General features: G+C 44.4%; 2 protein-coding genes across 5 annotated transcripts in view; both read left to right on the forward strand.

Moving 5' to 3' along the window:
• The window catches only part of rnf217 (ring finger protein 217), a gene marked incomplete at its 5' end in the record, with an annotated part of 13,173 nt that extends 6,125 nt beyond the window's left edge, over positions 1–7,048 (forward strand). Inside the window, 5 exons of the mRNA XM_083642916.1 lie at positions 1,365–1,529; positions 3,581–3,678; positions 3,769–3,872; positions 5,469–5,540; positions 6,709–7,048. Coding sequence (XP_083499042.1) covers positions 1,365–1,529; positions 3,581–3,678; positions 3,769–3,872; positions 5,469–5,540; positions 6,709–6,758 — 489 coding nt within the window. The 3' untranslated portion in view covers positions 6,759–7,048. The remainder of the gene's footprint in view (positions 1–1,364; positions 1,530–3,580; positions 3,679–3,768; positions 3,873–5,468; positions 5,541–6,708) is intronic.
• Positions 7,049–13,836: 6,788 nt separating this feature from the next.
• The window catches only part of tpd52l1 (tpd52 like 1), a 24,079-nt gene continuing 15,415 nt past the window's right edge, over positions 13,837–22,500 (forward strand). For 2 of the 4 annotated variants that reach the window (XM_083642607.1, XM_083642608.1), the window contains exons 1-2: positions 18,881–18,995; positions 21,075–21,095. In XM_083642607.1, coding sequence (XP_083498733.1) covers positions 18,890–18,995; positions 21,075–21,095 — 127 coding nt within the window. In that variant the 5' untranslated portion in view covers positions 18,881–18,889. Of the gene's footprint in view, positions 13,991–18,113; positions 18,184–18,880; positions 18,996–21,074; positions 21,096–22,500 lie in introns of those variants that run through there. The other 2 variants (XM_083642609.1, XM_083642610.1) reach the window with 2 other exon arrangements.

Genomic DNA, 22,500 nt, shown 5'->3' on the forward strand with positions numbered 1-22,500 from the left:
CACACGCACAGAGTTTGTTTTCTCGACTCCGTTTTTGCCCCGGACGGATCCCAGCGCGCATCAAGGAAATGCAAAACGCGACTGAACGAAAAGGCTTGGCCGTTCGGCTTCGGATGCTGGCTTTCTGGCAGGGAAGCGTGTGGAGATAGATAGAAGCATAAGAGCTCAGTTGTGAGCGCGGATGCAGCCGAGCCCACTCTCCGCTGCAGACAGAGCAATATATACGGCTCTGGCTGAAGCATGCATCGGTTTCCTCTTTGATCACGTCTTTCCCTGCTGTCTCATGCACAAAGTAAAGGATCTGAGGTGGGTGGCGCAGCTTCCCTGTTGATGTTTAAGGTGGCGCCGTGTGATCCCTTGAAGGGATTCATGCTCACTGGCTAGGTACGACCTTAAACAGCAGAATTATGGAATAATATGAATTATGATTTTAGGACGTCCACAGACGTCCTTGGCACTCCTCGTTACATTTTTTTAGGACGTCCAGAGACGTCCTTGGCACTCAATGTGTTAAGTGACATTAATCGCAAATTAATGATTTATGAAGTCGCTGCGGTGCCGTAACGCCGTTTGGCTCCGCAGCTGCAATGCACGTTCACATTAACAACAGGACAGCTGAGCTCTACATGAGACCAGCGGGCTGGCTGCTACTGCATAGAGCCTAGGCGACTGAAGCAGTGGCTGTATCACTACCAGCAATATTGAACCAACTGTGCAAATAGCGTTAACGTTACAGATCCTGACCCAACAATGTGCGTGTTGAATTCAACTAGATGACAGAATTACTGGCGTATATAACGTTAGATGCGCATGGGCCTTTGAACCTAATGAGAGAGAGAGTTGAGGAGACTTGAGGAGAGAGTCGACAGAGAAACACAGCAGCAGCAGCTGCTGTACGTAATGGAGCAACTTCAACTTTCACTTTTGAAACAGGCGAGTTAAATTCACAGTTGAAGACTTGTACTCACTTTGGGTTGAAAACAGGAAAGAACGTGATGTTTCTTCTTTGTCTTAAAGTGTTCACAACAACACAACCGACTTCGCACGCGCGGGGGACACACCGGCGACATTAAACAAGCGCACCCAGTTCAGAGAAGCAGTAGAGCAGAGGGGGAGGGGAGGCTTCTCTGAACTGGGTGCGCTTGTTTAATGCCCCCCGCTTGTCCCCTGCGCATCACGGTAAGCGGACTTGGCCTTTTTTATTATTAAAACGGCAAAATTTTAATTCAAACAGATAATTTAATCATGATGATCCGATGTAGAAGGCTCAGAGGTCGATGGGGCTCGGCCCATCGACGATGGTCGATGCCATTGTGTTAAGTGTTAAGTGTTATAATGTGTAACTCCGCCCCCTCTCTCTCTAGATCCAGTGTAGCAAATGCCAGTTTGTGTGGTGCTTTAAATGCCACGCCCCCTGGCACAACGGGCTGAAGTGCCGTGACTACAGGAGAGGAGACAAACTGCTACGCTACTGGGCTAGTGTCATAGAGCATGGACAAAGAAATGCCCAGAAATGCCCAGAGTGTAAGGTAAGAAGAACCGTTTTCACACACACATTAAACCCTGAGGCTTGGGCCGATTTTCGGAGATATAGAGACACTGCATAACGCGTCATCATTCAGAAGCCACGCCCAAGGGGGGGGGAAACAGAAAGCCCCCCTCCAATCCTGGCGTTCTCCTATGTCACGTGCATGGTTGCGTGTTGCACAAAAATATCGTATATACGGAAGATGAACACTCCAACTTACTTCCTTGACAGCTAGATCCACATTTTCTTCTCGCCAATTCTCAATGGCTTCCTTGTTTTGCTCAGGAGTACAAAAAAACTTTAACTGGCAATTTTTTACATTTGTTGTCTGCGCAGCCCCACCACACAACAGCTTTTAGCTGTGTTTAATTCAAGGAAAATGACGCTGGTGTGTGGAAATGAACGGAGCTTTTCCCCCGTGATGGGCGTGGCCTATTTCATGCAGTGTCTCTATGGCGATATTTGGGAAATATCTCATTTACTTTGAGAGGCTGTACCGGGCTCAGTTTTAGAGCCAGAGTGTAGTTTCGGCTATCATATGAAACTAGAAGACCTAAGGCATCGATTGGTACCAACCATGTCATGATGCTAGGTTGTCAGGAAGGTGGTTAAATAACGCTCAAAATTTTGGCTGCATTTTGGCAAGGGATTTTTTTTTTCAAACGGGTCCTCTTTTTCACAGCCTAATGTCTAAAGGAGGGAAGGAAGAGTTGTTGTTTGTTGTTGGTGATGATGTTGCGATGTCCCTGCTCCACAGAGCCATGCCTGGAAAACTGGCATCTCTCTCACAGTCACAAGACCGGTCTGCTCTGGCCTTACAGTCTCGATATAATCACATTACAATGGTACACAAGATCTAATTTCACTGTGACAGTCATAGATAGGTGGATTGCTGGATTTCTAAACGGGCAGGACGTGAGGTGCGTTAATCAGGTTAACGGTATGGGAACTATTTGCTCGGAGCAGCGAGCAAAAATCTCCTGTTTAACACACAGCCGGTGTGTAGCTGTGGATATATATGTCCTGGAGGGAGGAAGAGATGCCTCTCACCATCGAGCTCGCAAATGGGCCTCATGCTGTAGCGAGCTGGCAGAGAGGCTGAGTGCAGCCCACTTTATAGCAGGAGTGCCCCATCAGCAGGAACCATCCATTCAGTCTTTTGCTGCATTCACATTATGACGCTATGTGGCAGACAATGAACCAGATATTCATCGTTTTACAAGATGCAAACGATGGTAATATGCCAATTTTACATTTTTATCCGTTCAAGTGTTGCCCTCAGATTGTGGGCATTGGGATATAATGCCATTTCTATGCATGTCTTTTTCTATAGACGGTTTTCACGGAATTGTCAGTCCTGTCCTCCTAGGAGTCCTGACAGTCCTGTCCTACTGTGCTAGCAAACACTGCAACAGGAAGTGAGCTGGGGGCGTTGAATTTAGAATGTGTATGTTGTCAAGTTAAAAGCGTCTATACGTTTCATTCACTAGTTTCTCCCAATGTAGTGAGGGTGCAATCGATAATGTATAGACAAAGGACAGCCATGTTTCAGATGTGTCACTGACACACACCACAGCGATTAGTTAGAGGTATTCACATGTATTTGCGTAGCTGGTCGCTTGGTGCTGCAGCTTGATTGGCTGTCTGCTGTCTTTCCTTCTTGAATTGGTCGATTCCAAATCGGCCCCTCCCTTCTCTGCAGGCTGTCGCTTCCTGAACCTGAGAGTACAACAGCACACTTCTTTTCTGTCCTTTTCAGCATTGAAAAGAACAGCATTGAAGCAGTAATGGAGTGTCTTCTATTTTCAAATCTTCCAGATCTGTTAGCCACCCAAGTTACATTTATAAAGTACACAGATCACACTATGTATAGATCAGACTTTATGTATAATGCATTTATGTTTCTGTGTGAGTGTGGAGAATTAGAAATATTGGAAAAGAAAGAAATAAAGAAAAAGTGATACACAAATAACCTTTTAGACACTGCATAGTTTGTGGCTGGTTGACTGACTGTTTTGGTCTCTGTTGTTGTCTGTCTCTCTCACTCTGTAGATCCATATCCAGCGTACAGAGGGATGCGACCACATGACCTGTACACAGTGTAACACTAACTTCTGTTACCGCTGTGGAGAGCGCTACCGACACCTGAGGTTAGGGTCTACTTCTTATGTTGTCTCTCTCTTTTCTCTGACTGCCTTGCTTGCTGCTTTTTGAACACTTCTCATTGCATCTGTTGTCAGGTTTTTTGGAGACCATACATCCAACCTCAGTGTGTTTGGCTGCAAGTATCGATATCTCCCCGATAAACCACATCTCAGACGGCTAATCAGAGGTTCTGTCTGTGGTAAGTCTGTGTGCGTGTGTGTACCGCCTGATGATGTCATGCCCCACAATCATCAAGTTGACCAGTGGTGACTGATGACGTCATAGACATTGTGGACATTATCAGGGATGTCATTTCGGTTTTGTTTTTTTAACGTGGATCTTTTATTTAATTGCGTTGCTCTTGGACAACTTAGCAAAAAACGGTTTCGAGTTTGACTCCACTTCTTCTGTATTTTTCCAGCCAGTACAGGGATTCCAACCTGCAAGCCTCTGCCCACGAGCCCCATTTTGTTTTACCTGTAGGTGGCTGCCACTCCCCAACTTCTGGTTTGGTTTGACTCTGAAGAAGACACACTTGGAGTGTTGAAACGTCCGTCATTTGTTTGCACCTGAATGAATCGCTGAATTTGACCATGTGCTCCAGATCTCATCTTTCCTCTATCATCACTTAGTCCCTGCTCTGAGAGGTCCGTCAGCTGAAGAGCTGATTTCCCTCTGTGTTCTACTCCCCAACTTCTGTCAGTCAGATATGAGATATGCATACGCATACACTCCATTTTCCATCTTCTGGTCTGAGATTGCACTATGTTTACGTTATTTCTATGAGGGGAATCTCCCAGGTGAATTCCATTCCAACTAAGCAATCACTAGAGAGAGACCAACGGATCTGAACGGGCCTGAATCTAATGTTAGTTAATCCAGTCGGGAAAAGAAAAAAAAAATACTCATGAATATGCCTTCAAAGCAGACTGCCATTCGTATGTTAATGTAAGTGGTCGTTTTAATTGATTTAAAACCGCCTCGAGAGCAGCATCTCTCTCATCTATAATGGCGAACGGCCGGCCGCCATTGCCGCCAGCGCACTTGACAACGGCATTAGTTCCGCCTGTTTTGCTGTTTGTTTTACGCTGATTGGCTAATCGTTAGTCCCCCTCGTCCCCCTCATTGGCTCGGCCTTAGTGCCAACCCGGAGAAAATACAAAACGCAACGCCGTGGACCGTGGAGAGTGGGCGGAGTCGAAGGTGCTGCACTCTTTTCGTGAAACAGTTTATTTTGTACTTGTTACCTGCAGGTATCCGGCTTTGACAACAAGAGCTGAGTAGACAGACGGACACACATCCCCTCTCTGAGAGACAGACAGGCTTGCGTGCTTAGAGGAAGCCATGGTCCTCTGATAGCTTGGTTTAATCTTATTTCATGGCAGTAGAGCTGGTTAGCTAGCAGCAGGGTGCCTGTTGAACGCAGAGCTAATTTGTCTCTAGACCAATTACCCATTATAGCTGTGGTTGCTGTTTGCACACCATGGACCATTAGCAGCAGGCCATTTGTTTGTATTTAATGACCCAGGTTGTAGATGCAGTTATTAATTTACCCTAAAATCATTTCATTTCATGTCATTCATTTCTACATCTGTAATAATTATGCATTGGGGCCTAAACAACTTGAGTTTATTAGATGGATTCATTCAAATTTCAAGAAGACGGAACAAAACAATGCATTTAATTTTGAATAATACAATTAAATTATACATTTATGAATTATGAATGAGTATTATTCTCACATAACTGAGTATCCTCCCTTCCTCTCTCTCTCTGTCTCTCTCACTCTCTGCAGTCAGTAAGGTGTTGATAGCTCCACTGCTCCTTTTGCTGGCTTTGGTGGTTGGAGCTCTCTCGCTGGTCATAGGTAAACTTACACACACACACACACACACACACACACACACACACACCCAAATGCATGCGTCAGATTGAAGCTCCAGTGTGCACAGTAAACCGCTGAGAGGTTTAACTCTACCATAAATATATTTATTACCACACGCTGTACAACAGTCCCTCTGTCTATGGACCTGGAGAAAAATACCCCACAAGCACGCATTGCATTAGCAAATTTTAGTCTACTAGAAAGTACGATTATGTGTGTGAGAATTGAAAGTGAAGTGTTGTTGTTAAATAAAGGCACCACAGCTATACAACCAAATTATGACATTCAAATCATCACTCTTCTCAGTTTTTACTTCCTGGACCTACATTTTCTAGTATTACCATAAAAAAAAAATCAACAATACATACTACAGCTCTGTAAATGTCTGAGGCCCAAACAGAGAAAACCTTCCGACACTATTCACCTTATGTTCCAACACAGAGGTCAGCCAGTTACTTCCTATTGTGTTGACACTTCCTATGACAGCACAGTACTAGTGAGCAGATAAAACAGACAGTGTTTTGAACAGGAAGTCATAACACAACTGGGTCAAGTGGGCGGGGCTACATAAGGTGAATAGTATCCTTATTAATTATAACGTCCAGTTTTAATTAAAGGACTGTTCAACTAATTAAGTCAAACAACTCCCACAAATGTAATGAGAGCATCCTTTAATTTGATAAAGAAAAGTGTATCAAAGTGTTGGAGTTTGAGGCCTGGATGCTGCTCATGCCTGATCAGGTATTGTGCTGTGTGATCTAGAGACAGGCACATGTTTTCAAAGATGTTTCAGGGTTTTAATGATCATATTCATCATATTATTTATTATGATTGCTATAGACCCTTTTCACGGGGGTCATTTTGTGTCGAAAAGGCAGAATAAACACAGGTGCAAGCAATACAGTAATGAGGGTTTCCAAATTCCAATCATGGAAGTTTGAAACCCTCATTAGTGTTTTGCTTGCACCTGTGTTTACCCTGCCTTTTCGACACAAAATGGCCCCCGTGAGAAGGGTCCATTAACGAAAATGTTTTTGTAACTCTGTTTCACTACTTCCTGCTTTCTCCCCCCTTGTTTCTATCTATCTATCTATCTCCCTCCCTCCCTCCCTTCCTCTACGTGTCACTCTCTCTCCATCCCTGTGTGCAGGTTCAATAGTTTTCCCCGTCTACTATGTGTGTAAGAGGAGGAAGAAGTAGCACCACCTTCAGGCCTCTGGAAGCGACGCGTCACCTAGCCCACGCCCACACCACTCCAAAGACCACGCCCACACCACTCCAAAGACCACGCCCACATCACCTCAGAGACGGACACGCCCACACGAGTTATCACTACCGCTCGAGCAGATGGTAGATAGATACAATAGGACCGGTCAAGAGCGAAAGTGGACACCCACGCCGTCAAATCCAGGGAAGTCCCATCGCTCGTGGGACCGGAGTGCTTTTTTTCTGAATTGCTGGTTATGTGACTTTACCTTATCACCCGTATGGTGGCCCACAAGGGACACATCTGACTTGCTGGCCAACTACAAGTGACACAATTTTAATAGGCCACACACACCCACTTGAGCTGGAAAATTGTACCTGTTGGGATTCCTGGTTGCAAACACGCTGTCAGCTCAAGCAAACAATGGCAACAACATTGGAATGCGAAAGAGCCTCCATTTTGTTGTTGTCTTCCTCCTTCATTCCGTTCCTTTTCCTCCATCTGTGTCTCTCTCCTCTCCCTCCTTCTCTGCTCTGCCTCTGTCTTCCTCTGTCTTCCCTCCACCCTCCTGTCAGGCTGAGCTCATGCAGAGTTAGCAGCTAAAACATGGCAGAAACTGAGTGTGATAACTCGTGAAGCTGAGACGCGCACGCACACACACACACACACACACACACACACACACACACGCACACACACACACACACACAGAGTCAGTCCCTGCCAGGTCGTCAGTGCTGTGCCCACATATGCCAGTATTTGCATCATCAACGAAAAAACAGTCCGAGCTGCTGTGCGGTGATTGTGCTCAACAAAAGCCTGAATGTGGCTGTTTAGACAGTCAGTAAGCCCCGCCCCCGTCCCTCCCACAAACTGCTCAATTATTATTATTATTTTTTTTATTGCCTTTTGCAGAGGTGTGGCTGGTATTGCTGTTAGTGTATTTGGGTTATTATATGAGTAAATTAATGGGCTTGGAGGCCCTTTAAGAATACACAAGCTGGAAGAATAAGCACAAGGCCTATTGGAGGCCAGAAGCCCTGATGTAAGGAATCAATGCCATTGAGCATACTGTTGGAATTAGTCCTATTATACAGTAGGTGGTTTTTTCTGTGACATCTTGTTGTTTTTACCGCGAGATGTGGAGATGCTGTTTTAAAATATATATCCATAGTAGGAGTGAGCAGAAAGGTCTCCTGTGTCGCTTTGCCTGGGACTGAATACATGATGGAACATATGGGATGCTATGGAATTATAAGGCGGGGATCAGACTGAAGGTTATGCCGATTTTTTTTTTTTTTTTTTTTTGCAGGCGAGTTTATTATCAAGGTGCTCATCCATACTTGACGAATCACAAATTGCGTTCTCCTCCCCCCATGTACTCCATGGACTGTATGGCCCCACACAAAACATGCGAAACCCACATCCACTCCGAGGTCATTGAACTCTGGTTGAATTTTCAAGACTGAATATCAAATCCCATGATGTTTTTGAATCTTTTTTTATGCAGTGAAAGGAGTTTGTGACTGACAACCTCTTCTTTCTGCTGGATGGTTTGGCTAGTGACCTTTACAGCCTCGCAGCTCACACGCACACACATGCACGCACAGACACACATAGACACAGATACCAACAACGACACACACACATACATGGAGTGCTGCCAGGGAACAGGAGGAGACGTTCAAGAGCTCTAAAGGTTGTCACCCGGCAACAGCCACAGCTTGCTGCCCCCTCCTTTCTCGCCCTCGTCCATTTCTCTCACTCCCTCTTCCCTATCTCTTTCCTGTCTGCTATCTCTTTCCTGTCTGGAACACTGGACTCGCATCACGCTGACCTCTCTCACACAGGAGAAGGAGCAGAGGAGGAGAGGCTGACCATTATTAAATGCTTGGTTGCGGAAATGGCTGCAGATCCACTGGAGCTACGGTTGCCGTTTAGCCGTAAAGATGATGCAGACTGGATGTTTCACGCTGCCACTGAGCTACCTGCGTTTGATGCCGAGTTATTTCGACTGACCAAGGCAGGAGTTGCCACGTTCCCCCAGAGTTCCTCTCGGGGGGCAAGTTCTGGCTGTCTCGAGACGTTCCAAAGACTTCTTTGGTGGATGATGACACACAAACAAAAAGACACGGATGAGCACAATGCATCTCTGCACATGATGCCTCAACGAGGACAAGATGAGGAGAAGTTGAGTGAGGTGGGAAACATCTCCAATGGATCCAAACCCTCATGATGATGATGATGATGATGATGATGAGAGTTTGGCATGGAAAACACTTGCCCCTCTGTAACTGTGAGGACTTGCTATAAATGTATCTTTAAAATATATGGTTATTATTACCAGGGAGAAATATCCTGAATGTTACTGCACATTTCATCAGTGTCCTGCAGAAAAACAGTATCTTCTTAAAGCAAAGTTTTAGGGCATTGAGGAAAAGCTAAGCGAATGCATTTGGGACATTTTGCAATGCAGTGCTAATGGCATGGCCCGGTATCCAGGGACATGATTTTTTTTTTTTTTTTTTTGGCGAGTCTGTCAATGATAGGGAAACTGGAGGTACGAGGTTTCTAAAGGACACGGACGATATTATTGTTGCACACTGATGTCAGTAGTTTATGAGAGGTAGTTTCTGGGTTGTTTATATTCACTCTCAGGGACTTCATATTCTGTTCACTATTACCCAGAGCCCTCTATCTAAAAAGAGTCGTGCCACTGAAACACCTGGACGTCACTGTAGTTCCAGAGTCCTCTATCTAAAAAGAGTCGTGCCACTGAAACACCTGGACGTCACTGTAGTTCCAGAGTCCTCTATCTAAAATAGTAGTGCCACTGAAACACCTGGACGTCACTGTAGTTCCAGAGTCCTCTATCTAAAAGAGCCGTAACACCTGGACGTCACTGTAGTTCCAGAGCCCTCTATCTAAAAGAGTTGTGCCACTGAAACGACGTCACTGTAGTTCCAGAGCCCTCTATCTAAAAGAGTTGTGCCACTGAAACGACGTCACTGTAGTTCCAGAGTCCTCTATCTAAAAGAGCCGTAACACCTGGATGTCACTATAGTTCCAGAGTCCTCTATCTAAAAGAGCCGTAACACCTGGACGTCACTGTAGTTCCAGAGTCCTCTATCTAAAAGAGTCGTGCCACTGAAACACCTGGATGTCACTGTAGTACCAGAGTCCTCTATCTAAAAGAGCCGTAACACCTGGATGTCACTGTAGTTCCAGAGCCCTCTATCTAAAAGAGTTGTGCCACTGAAACACCTGGATGTCACTATAGTTCCAGAGTCCTCTATCTAAAAGAGTAGTGCCACTGAAACACCTGGATGTCACTATAGTTCCAGAGTCCTCTATCTAAAAGAGTAGTGCCACTGAAACACCTGGATGTCACTATAGTTCCAGAGTCCTCTATCTAAATGAGTAGTGCCACTGAAACACCTGGACGTCACTGTAGTTCCAGAGTCCTCTATCTAAAAAGAGTCGTGCCACAGAAACACCTGGACGTCGCTGTAGTTCCAGACCCTCTATCTAAAAGAGTAGTGCCACTGAAACACCTGGACGTTGCTGTAGTTCCCCAATGCTTCCTGATTAAATGTTTTCCCTGTGCTGCTTAGCAACAATATTTAGATCCAGGAAGTGAAAAACGGAATCAAGAGTCACAGAAGCGTTCCAAACACTTTCATTTCGCAACTTTCTTACAAGACGACGTTCAACAACACCTGTCTGGTTTTTCCACACCCAGTGTTTCCCTGCCTGAGTGCTTGTGAATGAAGCTGGCACTGGGTGGTGGACTGAAAAGGGGAACAAAGACAATAATTGCATTAGCCACTCGGCATTGGGAGTTTAAACACGTAAAGCTGTGCGCCAAAAAAAAGCATTATTTAACTTTAAATCGTTCAGTGTCAACATAATCCATATACAGTACACGAGGTTTCCCCTAATTGCTTGTGGGAAACTTTCTACACTTTAACTGTTTAACTGTTTAAACTGTTTAACTGTTTAACTGTTCTACACTGACATGCCAGGTTAAGTAACCACTTTTTGTTTCAATGACATGTGACTGACACTGAGGAGAATGTAGGATGGACATGTATGATTGTCTTCGGCACAGAGAAATGCATCAAATGTAGAATGGAACAGGGTAGGAAATTAGCAAATAATTAGCTGCTTTTTTTTTATATCATGGACTGATTTCTGTATAATTTTCCCAGGCAATTCTACCAAAAAACATGGCCCTGCACTATACAGTACACTGTAGACTTTGATTCTTTACATTGAACTTCCTCAATTTCCTATGAGCATATCAGCATAGGCTCCTCCAGTCCTATGAGCATATCAGCATAGGCTCCTCCAGTCCCATTAATTTGGCAGTTTTGTTGTCGGGCCATGATTGCAATCAAATATGAATTTATTCATAACTGACTTGCCTGGTGAGATAATGGCCAAAATGTGTAAATAAATCAAGTATGCTTCTTTCAGGGTGATCTTTGTACTGGTCAGCCCGCCTGTTCATAATTTCCTACCCTTTTACACGGGTGCTGGTGTGATGCGCTGCTAACTGAACATTTATTAGTGCCGACTGTTGAAATGTTAAGATGCCATGTTGAAATGACACTACTACTTTGCTTTGTTGTTGGACTTCATAACTGACACTTGTTTTTTAGACACTAGGCAACTGTTTGGGTCAGAAGTTGACAGAAGTTGGGTTTGGGGCAACTAATATTATGAATGAAGTTGCTATTAGTTCATGATTTGAAACACATTTTTTGACCAATGATTGGTCTATTCCTGGGGTGTATTGGCTGGCTGATACCCCTGGCCATGTTAGTGTTGTTAGAATCACAATGATGATAGCATGCCAATGTTATGGTGCCTTCACGTCCACTCCAGAGCAGTGGTGGCCAACGTGGTCCAGGAGCCACCGGGCAACTCCAAAGATCTCAAATGGGGAAGCAAGCTTTGAATAGGACTAAAGGCAGTGGTTCTCACAAATGTTCACATGAGGGACCCCTAAACTGACTAAGATTAGACCACGGACCCCCATTTGATAGGATTTTGTCCCACGGTCCCCCATATGATAAGATGTTTTATTACAGAAAGTGTATAAAACCCATGACCAAAATAGTCATTGTTATGAATGGAATTATAGCAAAAATAAATTACCCCCATTTTGGCTGGGGGACCCCCCTGGAACCCCCTCAAGGACCCCTGGGGGTCCCCGGACCAACATTTCAGAACCACTGGACTAAGGAATCGGAAAAAGACCAATAACTCAAAATGAGATACCCTGTATGACCTCGCCTCACTATTTTACATGTTGCACACGTTGGGCTTGTTGCCACAACGTAAATTAAAAAAAATATGCAAACGTACAATCAGCTCTTCAATTCACCTGATCTGTGTTCCTTTTGCATCTTAAGATTAAACCTTCTCAAATGTTATAGGTGACACAATCCAGAGCCTCAGCTATAGTCCAAATACTCTTGTAGCTTTGCACAACTTAAACGGTCACTTTAGTTTGTCGTAAACCGACCTCAGTGTCCCGATATGTACAGTACACACACACAGTAGCTTCAAACCACCACAACACAGAGAGGAAGCAGCAGGTAGACTAGAGGGAAGGAGGGAGAATGGTGGAGAGAGGAAGAGAAATCATTCTATCTGGGTTTTATTCTGAGAATCCCGCATGTTGTATTTTATGTGATGTTTGTTCCCTAGAGGAGAGTCAAAAGTTATAAAAGTAGTTGCACTGTGACCCCACCTTCTAAGAGTGTGCAGTAAGGCTGGTAATGCTAATACGATCAGAGAAAAAGGTGGAAATACCAAAAGGCGTTTTTGATGAATCCAGATGTCTGATTAGGGACAATACTTGTGTTAATGAGGTAATAGTATAGCACTTCACTTATAATACGTGTACATGGTGTGTTTTCTCAATCTAGACATGCAAATTTGTTGAATAAAGAAAGTGCGGCCTTTTTAAGAATTGCTGATCATCTAGCCTACTTTTTTGAAGAAACTACTGATTTCAGGGGAGAATCTCTATTCATGTGTTAAACTTGATGACTGTGCTCCATCCACGGCCTTTCTTCACACAAGTGAACCCAGGAGGACCATGGTCCTCCTCCTGCCACTGTTACACTGCTGACACTGTGATGGCAACGCTTACTTAACTTACAGACACTAAACACTGTTTTCATCTGAAGCTTTGATGGAGAATAAACTATACTGGGTCAAATGCCAAAATGTCCTTACTTGACTGTTTGGTTCAGTGATTGACTATTCTACTGTGTCAACATTCAACATGACTGACTGCGACTGTTTCATTCATTCATAAGTGACGAGTTAGACTGACTACCTGGTTGGTTGGTTGGTTGGTTGTTGAGCTGATCGATCGGCCAACTGGATGTCTGTTTATCTGTTGATTGTTTGGTTGACTGGTTGGTTAGTTGTCTGTTTATTTGACTTGCTGGCTATACCTATCTGACACCGACAACATGTATGTATATCAATCTATGTAATGTAGGCATGTATCATGTGTGTATGTTTGTCTGTCATGTCTTCAGTTGTAATTACAGTTTTTTGTCAGCAGAGGTCATAAGCGGATCACAGGACGCTACTCTTCTCTTTTTTAACAATGCAATTTTACAGATGAGAGTTGTTGTCAGAAAGATTATCTAAAGGCCAAGGGTCTAAACAACTATATACCTGGTCAACTAGTTAAATCTAGCCTATTGAATTAACTGTAATGGCCTTTATTGGGATGCGGTGTGTCCCATCTCCATAATCTAATTACAATCAACCTTTTGTCTCCAAACGATATATAAAGTTGTCATATTGCCTTCTTCCTTTGAAGTCATTATTGTCTATAAAACTAGCCTACATTGCAACAATGAATCCAGTTTCCCTTTTCTAAAAGAGATAGGGAAATATTATAGATCTCTTCCCAGTCAGCAAATTAAGCAAATTAAAGCAACAATGTAACCCATTCATTGGCTCGTGCTCGAAGCTCCGCCTGCAAAGCCGCCGGGTCCAGCGCGTGACCTGACTAGACCTGACAGTCCCAGCCGGTGTAAACTGATACACAACACAGAGCTCGCGCCCGCCCGCCCGGTGCTGCCCGCGCGTGCCACCCACCCACCACCGTGTCGTCGCCTCGGAGAATATTCCCCGTCCAGAGAGAGAAGTTCACCTGCCAACCGGTTACTGATGGAAACCAGACAACAAGGTGAGTCTCTGAAGCCATTCACACCAAAGACACTTTGTATCCGTTTGTATCGAGCTGCGGAGTCAAGTCTGCTGATAATGAGCTGAACTTCGTGCACACGGCACCATGTTGCTGTAGGAGGAGGGATGGGTTCAATAAGAAGAACTCGTGCACTAATCATTCTGCATGTGGTTGTTTGTTTGTAACGTTAGTAATGTTGCTTTCTTGTTGCAAACCAGCTACTGTGTTCATAATGTTTATTATGATGATGCTTTATTGACCATATATTTGTTTTCTTCTTAGTGGGACTACTTGGTTAAAGCCAAGGTTACACAGAATAAGTATATGTAAACAGCCAGAGGTGGTTGAAGCTGCAGGAGCTACTAGCCTAGCTACAGACATCATGGAGCAGCAGCCCAGTGTTTTAGGGTTGTGTTACTACTGTTGATTCTAAACAACATGGGAATTCCAGATCAAGTTTAGTCATGTGGCTGGATACTGTTGCCTGGCCCAGAGGTTGTCTGTAGGTAATTGCCGTTAGTTCTCCTGCGTTTTCCAAACGTCAGCAGTGTGGCTTTTCAATTATTTCCAGCATGTCAAGGAGCTTCCATTTTCCACTGATCTCTAAGACAGACAGCGATTTGAATTTGCAGTCTTTACGTGCAATAGACTGCATTTCATGCGTTTCCCTGCATCATTTTCACAGCTTCTTGGTTTGTGTTGATCACATCCCTTGGCAGATAGGGACAAAGTGATGTACTAGTCACCTCTTAACACCTTAAGTGCCATAGCCGAAATAATTCGTCTTACATAATCCAACGCTTAAGTGCCAGAGCCGAGTTTACTCGTCTTACATAAACATTTTTTTTTTTTTGACGGTGGGACATCAATCAACAACTTTTACATCTTCGAGATCACTATTGGAGCAAGATAATGTGTATAATCTATTTTACCGACCCACTAAGTGTTGACAGTGCTCCCCCAGACGACCGAAATCAAAGAAAAAACTGCCGCGGGACCAAGCCGTTCAAGGAAATGCCGTGGCGATTTTACAGTAACAGACTTGTCTTGCCTGAGAGCGGCCGCGCACCGGCAGCAGCACACAGAGAGCGGAGAGCGATTTGCAAAATAGATCATAGGTGAAACACACTTTGAAACACCTCAGAAAGGCCAGAATCAACATCTGCCCATCGCCCACGCATTCCCCGGCCCATCTTGACTCGCACAAGGAGCGTCTGCACGCAGGCAAGCAGGCAGGCAGGCACACAGGCAGGCAGCAGCAAAAGCGCTTCTGACACGCCCGCTGTACAGCGGAGGGAGGAGGGAGGAGGGAGGAGGGAGGAGGGAGGAGGGAGGAGGGAGTTTGAATGAGAGGGGTGTTTCCTGTTGTTATGGAGGAAATTACTGTTCAAAACTATTGTTTAGAATGTCTGACGGTCTTACTGATGCCAAAAATGAATGGTTAAAGTGACTGTTTCACAAAAAGCCATTTATCTCTGAATAAATTTCCAGACGCTGAAACCATGCTGTACTCAACGGCTAATATCTACATAACTACTAACTCTGCAAACTAACTCTTTTAGACAGAGAAAGCACACATTCTATTAGTTATTTTTAGATGATTGGTGTTCATGAATTCTTAACAGAAAAGAATCCTCGGCTGTCTCTAAAATGAGCCAGAATCGTCAAAAACACCCCTGGCACAACTTACCTACAGGAATGAAAACATGGCTGGCATTCAATGTGTTAAAATCACCCTGCATGCCATGAGTAATGTGAACAGTGGGAATTGAACCCATAACCTGACAGTGGGCATATCATATTATCTTTGCCCACAGCTTTGGAGCTTAATGTGACGTTTAGTCTGTCACACCTTAAAAACACTATTGGTCCATTCATGTGGGGTCCCACCAGAAGCAAGCCTGTGATCCACCTTGAGTTCCAGTCCATATATTTTAAGAAACCCGGTTCCCATTGGTCCTAAAGTGGTTCACTGACTTGTTTCTGCTGGGGGAAATAAATCACTCTTCTTCCAGTCTTCCATATTAGCAGTCGGCTCAGTGTCTTTATTGAGGCTGGGTCCCCCGGGGTGACACAGACACAACTCACCTTGTTTACATTGCATCGTGACAAGAGTACGAGTGTGTTTAAACGAGTCCCAGTGTGACGAGTCCCAGTGTGACAAGTCCCAGTGTGAGCCACAATTCTTTAGGGTCTCCACAGAAACAAGTTGACCCCATTTTAGTTCACATTAGTATTTTCTATTCTTCGAAATTATATGATTCTGTGTTAGCAATGCTTGCATTTTTGTTTGAAAATCATATGGAATAGGAACAAGACATTGAGATTCTATTTGTGTGCTGCTGCCTTATTTTAGCTGTGATGATCATGTAAGCTTTTGATGTTGTTGGACTTTTAAGCATGGTTGGTTTAAGCTTGGTTAGCTTCACAGTGGCTGCTGTGCTGGCCACGCTGCAGACGACCCGGGCTTCTGGTTTAGCTCCAATTTGATTTTGCAGCCATATGACCAACCCTAGGCCTCTGATTTAGCTTGGCCACATGACCAGCGGGCCAACCCGAGTAATGGCAATCTTGTGACCAAAGGGATTCCACTCCAGCCAGACTGAGGCAGGAGAAGGGGGGAGACGAAAGAAAGAAAGAAAGAAAGAAAGAAGACAAAGAGGGACTTGCACCCTGATGTTTGTCAAATTAAGTTCACCAGCTATTTGTTTAGGGATCATAAAGCAAAGTCAGGGAACTTAAAATGCACTCTAGTGCTACTTAGATTTGATACAAGAAAAAGGCTTTCAGAAAGTCAGTCAGTTGGAGAGAAGGGGATTTGCCTCTGATGGTTGTAATATGCTAACATCAGATGAGATCGGATGAGAATCCTTTTATGTATATTAACCTTGATGTTTTATGATTTGAAAGACAGAGGCCCCACAGCTCGCCTTGCAGACTCCACTTGTCATGTAAGCATCTGCTTTGATGAAATGGTCTACACACTAGGTGTTTTCCAGGGGCTTTAACCCATTGATACCTGATGCAGCATTTACGTGTATATCCCTCAAGACCGCGAACCGCGTGACACGGTTCGCCGTCTTAAAGGGATACACACACAAATGCTGCATCAGGTATCAATGGCTTAAGAGTGAGGGAACTGCTCCTTCCTCTCGACAGAATCGTAATTGACATGAATATTTGGTCAACATGTTGTATCTTTGCCTGCTTAAAAGGAGGATTCAGTTTCTGGGGTGTTTTGCTAGCTGCATGCAGGTATATATATATATATAGCACATTGAAATACACCAGCAGCCCTTCAAAACCATTTGCAAAGCAAAGAAAACAAAATGTCAGTGTCTGACAGACGATGCAGCAGATTCAAACTTTGAGCTAAATGTAAATGAGAACCTTGCAAAATGCTGCTGTTGAACGTCACTCTTCACCGCCATCATGTTTACTTTTCATTTACTCGGTGAGATATTTTCTGAAAGAGCTGTTGTTTACCAGACTAAATGCAGTGGCCACGCATTGGAAACAGGACAGGTCTAAAACAAGACTGTCCTTATGCAGGTCTGCTTCTCCCTGGAAACATTGAGATTTCGACATCCTCAGTGCCTTGGCCCACGCTCGTGTCGCCAGATTTGGCTACTTCAAAACTCTGCGAATAACCTTGGACGTTCTTGCATTGGTTACTTTGTCAGACAAAGGCAACAGAAGAGCACATTTTTAACCCTTTGTGTGGCACAGATGTGGCTGTGTGTGTAAACAGAAAAAAACATGACGTGGAATCAAGTTCATCCTGTTTGGACAGGTCTGAGAAGATCAAATCTGTGCCACAGTGGGTCAAAAGACACATTTCCTGTTCCTGTGTCAGTGCAGCTACAGATAAGCTGCACTACTACTAACTCCTCCAGTGACAGACCTCGCTGTCAGGTCACTGACTGACTGGACTGGAAGGGACACTGAGGCTACGCCAGATCCCTCAGGACGGGTGTGTGCGTGTGCCTGCCTGCGCGCGTGTGTGTGTGTGTGTGTGTGTGTGTATATAACCCCGTTTTCTTGTCTCCTCTTACCCTGCTGCCTTGCCTGGCTGTTGGGGGGACCAGAGTTGTACTCTAGTGTTCTGAGTGGAACGGTGGTGGACTGGGGCGACATGGGTCCCGGAGAGGAATGGGTTAACACAGCCACACCCGGGGGAGAGTCTGAGCAGGGTAAGACTCAACTCTCCGAGTGGGTGAGAGAGCGAGGCCTAGCTAGGGGTCAAATCACTTTCATAATGTAAATAGAATCTCTTTGTCATCTGTTAATTATGGCATTCCTTGTCTGTAATTGGATATGGCAATGTTCTCTCAGGCCATTTTGGGTGGTATATTTGAAGTTGGGGGGGAAAACAATTCCACTTCCTGAGGTGATTGAATTGAAAGTGAATTGAACCCAGTCTGGAGTAACTTAATGCAACCCAACAAAGGGGGGAGGGTGTGGGTGAGACTTCCCCTCTCTGAAGACGGATCGTGGGTTGGTCTGGACCAAAATAGATTTGGATACAGCTTCATATATTTGATACACCTTGAAGGGCACTTGACTTATCTCATTATGATGCTTTGTAACAAAAACTGGCCACTGGAATTTCAAATCAAGACCAAAATTAGCATCACAAGTAGGCACATTGCTGAGATAAGATGGATCAAGTGCTCCTTGTGTTCGCTCAAGTATTGAAAATGTATTCAACTGTTACTTTGCCGCTCAGGTTTCGATCAGGGCACAGCCTGCCCCTCCGCCGAGGAGTCGCTTAAGAGGAGCTCACACGGGGAAGACTTGGGCCAAATGTTCCAAAATGGGCAAGACTTGACAGAGAGAACGGCCATGCACAGGGGAGAGTGGGGTACAACTTCAACACCGACTGGGCAGGACGGGGGTATGAGTTCCCCCCGTGCTGAGGAGCAGGAGCGGGGTAGGCCGTCCCTGCGTCTCTCTGAGGACGGAGGCACGGCCACCACTTGGGACATGCAGCTGGACGCTACAGGTGACGAGGGACATAGAGTCCATAGAACAGTGGTTCCCAACCTTGGGGTCGCGAAAATTCAAATGGGGTCGCCTGAAATAAATAAATCAATAGTTTAAGTCGGCAATCTGAAAAAAGAATTCTCAGATTAAAGTCAGAGAAAAAACTCTGAATTCTGAGATTAAAGTCAGAATTCTGAGGAAAAAGTCAGCATACTGTTACTTGACATCACTGATGATGTTACTGATTATTACCGATGTTGTACTGGAATTTGAATGTGTGGGGTCCCTATATTTTTGTGATGTCAAAGTGGGGTCACAAGTCAAAAAAGGTTGGGAACCCCTGCCAGAGAAACTAAGGTTGACTTTTCGCTTTAGTTGAACATTTTCATGTTTTAGCCCACATACCTTGCAGGTCACGAATGGTTAACCATCATTATTAAGCTCTCTGGGAACCCATAGCCACCACCAGTTATATAACTGTAATTTTGAAATTATAGTCTAAAATCCTAATTCTAATGCTTATATAAACACAAAAAACTAGAGCCAGCTGATAGTCCACCATCAGAAGTTGGTGGTGTACTGTATGGTAAACTGATGTGCAAGTCTGATTGATACTTTTTGGCAAAGTTGCCTGTCCATAATTGCTCTCAGTGTAACATGAGCTGACAATCTAGATCAGCCTCCTCGTCACTGCTAGAGTAGAGAGCAGTAGTCTGGAGTCGTGACACAGCGAGTGACATTGTCAAAACAGGTTTTTCTGCAGGACCCAAGCTGATGCGTTTTATTTGGACAGCTTATCTAACTGAATTGACCCAACGAACCATGATGTTGGCTATTAACTCAATCTAATAACATACCTGACACAACTTTCCTTTCCAAAGCCATCAGCTGCTTTTTCCAGAGTAATTTGCAGATATTTTCAACTTCCTGATCTGATATGTCATTTTGGTGTCTCGGCCTAAAATTGCCTCACTCGCGCATTTTGTGCTGATCATATGAAAAGTGCGTTGCACAATGTGCAGTTTGATTCCATAGTGACTATTAGCAACTCTCACTGGCACAAACTGACACAACACACAGCCAGACAGTCTGCTGGGTCTTTATGATCAGAGCAACAACTCCCACCGGCTTTAGTTTCATCCTGGTTGTTGTTGTTGTTGTTGTTGTTGTAGCAGTAAACGGGCAGCATGCGCACAGCACTGCCACTTCTTTCTTATGATTGATTGGCTCACAAAAAAAAATAAAAAAAAATCTGTCCACACATCATATGCACTCCTCTACAGAGCTGAACTTATAAAAAGCCGTATATACACTTGTTTTCTTCATGGCTTAATCATCATGGAATAGTCTGGTTCAGGTGGGGGTGTTTCTCGACGGTTGGTTGTGTTGTGTGCATCCATCTCGTGTTCTAGTGCTTTGTGGGTGTTTAGTGAACTAATGAAACGGTTGGTTGGTGTTGTGAGCTTCTTCCTTCATCTTCGGCTGGATTGACCCTGGCACAGAGGATCTACATTACAACTCTGCGTGGCCCTCATCAGATCTTCTCATGGCTGTGTGTCAACAAGGACCAAGCCATATTGACTCTGATTTGTCCCCCCTGTTTTTAGATGGCCATGAGAAGCTCCCATCTGAGCCACACAGAGTGTTAATGGAGCCAGAAATAGCTCCCTGCTATTGAATGGCCAGCCTTGTTCTTGTGTTTCTCTGTGTGTGTGAGCGTAGGCTGCATGTGTGTTCAATGCCTCTCAGTCTGTTAGCACGAGATGCACTGTTTTGCAATAGTCACTAAGAAACATCTGTCCCAGACTTGCAAGGTTTTCATCAGTGATATTATAATGATTAACCAAAGTCTCTTGCACACCTGAGAAGTCTTGTGGCAGGTGTGTAGGTGGTGGAGTAGAATCACTTAGAAAAATAATGGACATCCGCACACAAATTTCCAATTTTGAGCAAGTGAAGACAGTGTGCGGGTGTCAATTATTTTTCATCAGTGATATAATAAAATGTAGAGGGGATTCTAGTATTAGTTAGAGAGTTTGTCTTTACTAACCTCACTCTAACCTCGTCTCCTCTGTTCTGTTAATGCCGACACATGAAGAGCGAGGACACCGCAGGACAGGTATGGGAATTATTTTCCTTTCCATTCTGGCTGGAAACAATGTTTCCAACTGCAGTAACGTAATAACCTGTTTACAGTTGTGGGGTTGTGTGTGTGTGTACAATGCACAGTCTTTCTGTGGGAAACGCTGCAACAATTAAAAGAAGAAGAAGAATCACACAGACGCAGAGACCTTCAGTACGGCAATCTTTTTATGCCTCCGCCGGCGATAGCCAGGCCGGAGGCATTATGGATCCGGGTTGTCCGTCCGTACGGCCGTACATCCGTACGGCCGTCCGTCCGTACGATGTTTGTTAACGCGATATCTGAGGAACGCCTGGACGGAATTTCATCAAATTTGCCTCAAACATCGACTTAGACTCAAGGGTGATCTGATTAGATTTTGGTGGTCAAAGGTCAAAGGTCAAGGTCACTGTGACCTCTCGAACGCCATTTTCCAGCTTGTTAACGCGATATCTCATGAATACCTTGACGGAATTTCATCAAATTTGCCTCAAACATCTACTTAGACTCAAGGATCAACTGATTAGATTTTGGTGGTCAAAGGTCAAGGTCACTGTGACTTCTCAAACGCCATTTTCAAGCTTGTTAACGTGATATCTCAGGAATGCCTTGACGGAATTTAATCAAACTTGTCTCAAACATCGACTTGGACTCAAGGATGATCTGATTAGATTTTGGTGGTCAAAGGTCAAGGTGAGCTCTCGAACGCCATTTTCAAGCTTGTTAACGCGATATCTCAGGAATGCCTTGACGGAATTTAATCAAACTTGTCTCAAACATCGACTTGGACTCAAGGATGAACTGATTACATTTTGGTGGTTAAAGTTCAAGGTCACTGTGACCTCTCACACACCCAATTTCCAAGCTCTGTAACGCAACATCACAGGAGCGCCTTGACGGAATCTCTTCCAATTTGCCTCAAATGGCGATTTGGACTCCAGAATGAACTAATGGCGGAGGCATAAGTCCGCGTTGCGGTCGTTCTAGTTTTTTCTGTTCTGTTCTGTTGGATCCCCATTGCTTTCACAGCTCCTGTCTGCAGCCACTTTTGCATCCATGGAAATAAGCATGACATTTTTTGGTGTGAATCCACATGTATAAATTGGTAAATAACTCAATCATCAATCAAGGTGTCAACCAATCCCTGCTTGTTGTTGGCATTTGGTCTAATCCAGTCAAGGAGGCAGAATGGTGCAATGAGGGATGCACATTTCCTAATGTACTCGTTCACCCAGAGTGGGACTGTGGAGCTCTGTTTGGCTTAGTCTGAAAATCTGTGTCACACTTTCTCTTCTATAAAACAGCCATGTGATGATGGGTGTGCCTCATGTGTTGAGAGAACTTCCTCTGTAGATTCTCACGAAAGAGGAACAAACCAGCTTCTCCTGAAAAAGTAAAAAGA

Source organism: Poromitra crassiceps (assembly GCF_964638095.1).
Source record: "Poromitra crassiceps genome assembly, chromosome: 9".
NCBI lineage: Eukaryota > Metazoa > Chordata > Actinopteri > Beryciformes > Melamphaidae > Poromitra > Poromitra crassiceps.